General features: G+C 40.7%; 2 protein-coding genes across 3 annotated transcripts in view; one reads left to right on the forward strand and one right to left on the reverse strand.

The window, feature by feature from the left end:
• The window catches only part of eef2kmt (eukaryotic elongation factor 2 lysine methyltransferase), a 4215-nt gene extending 3833 nt beyond the window's left edge, over window positions 1–382 (reverse strand). Inside the window, exon 1 of the mRNA XM_032537525.1 lies at window positions 149–382. Coding sequence (XP_032393416.1) covers window positions 149–268 — 120 coding nt within the window. The 5' untranslated portion in view covers window positions 269–382. The remainder of the gene's footprint in view (window positions 1–148) is intronic.
• alg1 (ALG1 chitobiosyldiphosphodolichol beta-mannosyltransferase) overlaps window positions 1–481 on the forward strand; it is a 29559-nt gene that overhangs the window by 11735 nt on the left and 17343 nt on the right. The window lies entirely within an intron of this gene.

Below are 481 nucleotides of genomic sequence, written 5' to 3' on the forward strand. Positions count from 1 at the left end.
GTATATTTATGCCCCCTGTATTTTAGGGAAGAACATTTATTTATTTATGGAATTACACATTTCTGAATGAGATTGCAGCGTGCCATTTGCTGTGTATCGTTGGGAGACGGGCTAAAAAAAACCTTTGCTAGCACGTAGTCATACTCACGGTCCAGGGAAATGAAACCAGGCGACTCATGGCAAAAAAAGACACTTGGAAGTCCCGTAAACCATCCGTCTCAGTGACTGTTTTACTGGCTGAGGTCTGGGTCTGCTCCGAATGCTCCATGTCCAACGTGTTCACATCCCGTCACATAGACAGCCTTCACTGGCGTGGTCACTGTTTACTTCCCGCTTACCCACAAGGCAATGCCATCGTTTGTCGCTAGACCTGCTGGGTAGTGTAGTTTTTTATATAAATTTAAGCTATTGGTCAATATACCAAATACAACACACTGCATTTGAAATATATATATATACATATATATATATATATATATAT

Source organism: Etheostoma spectabile, chromosome 15 (assembly GCF_008692095.1).
Source record: "Etheostoma spectabile isolate EspeVRDwgs_2016 chromosome 15, UIUC_Espe_1.0, whole genome shotgun sequence".
Lineage (NCBI taxonomy): Eukaryota > Metazoa > Chordata > Actinopteri > Perciformes > Percidae > Etheostoma > Etheostoma spectabile.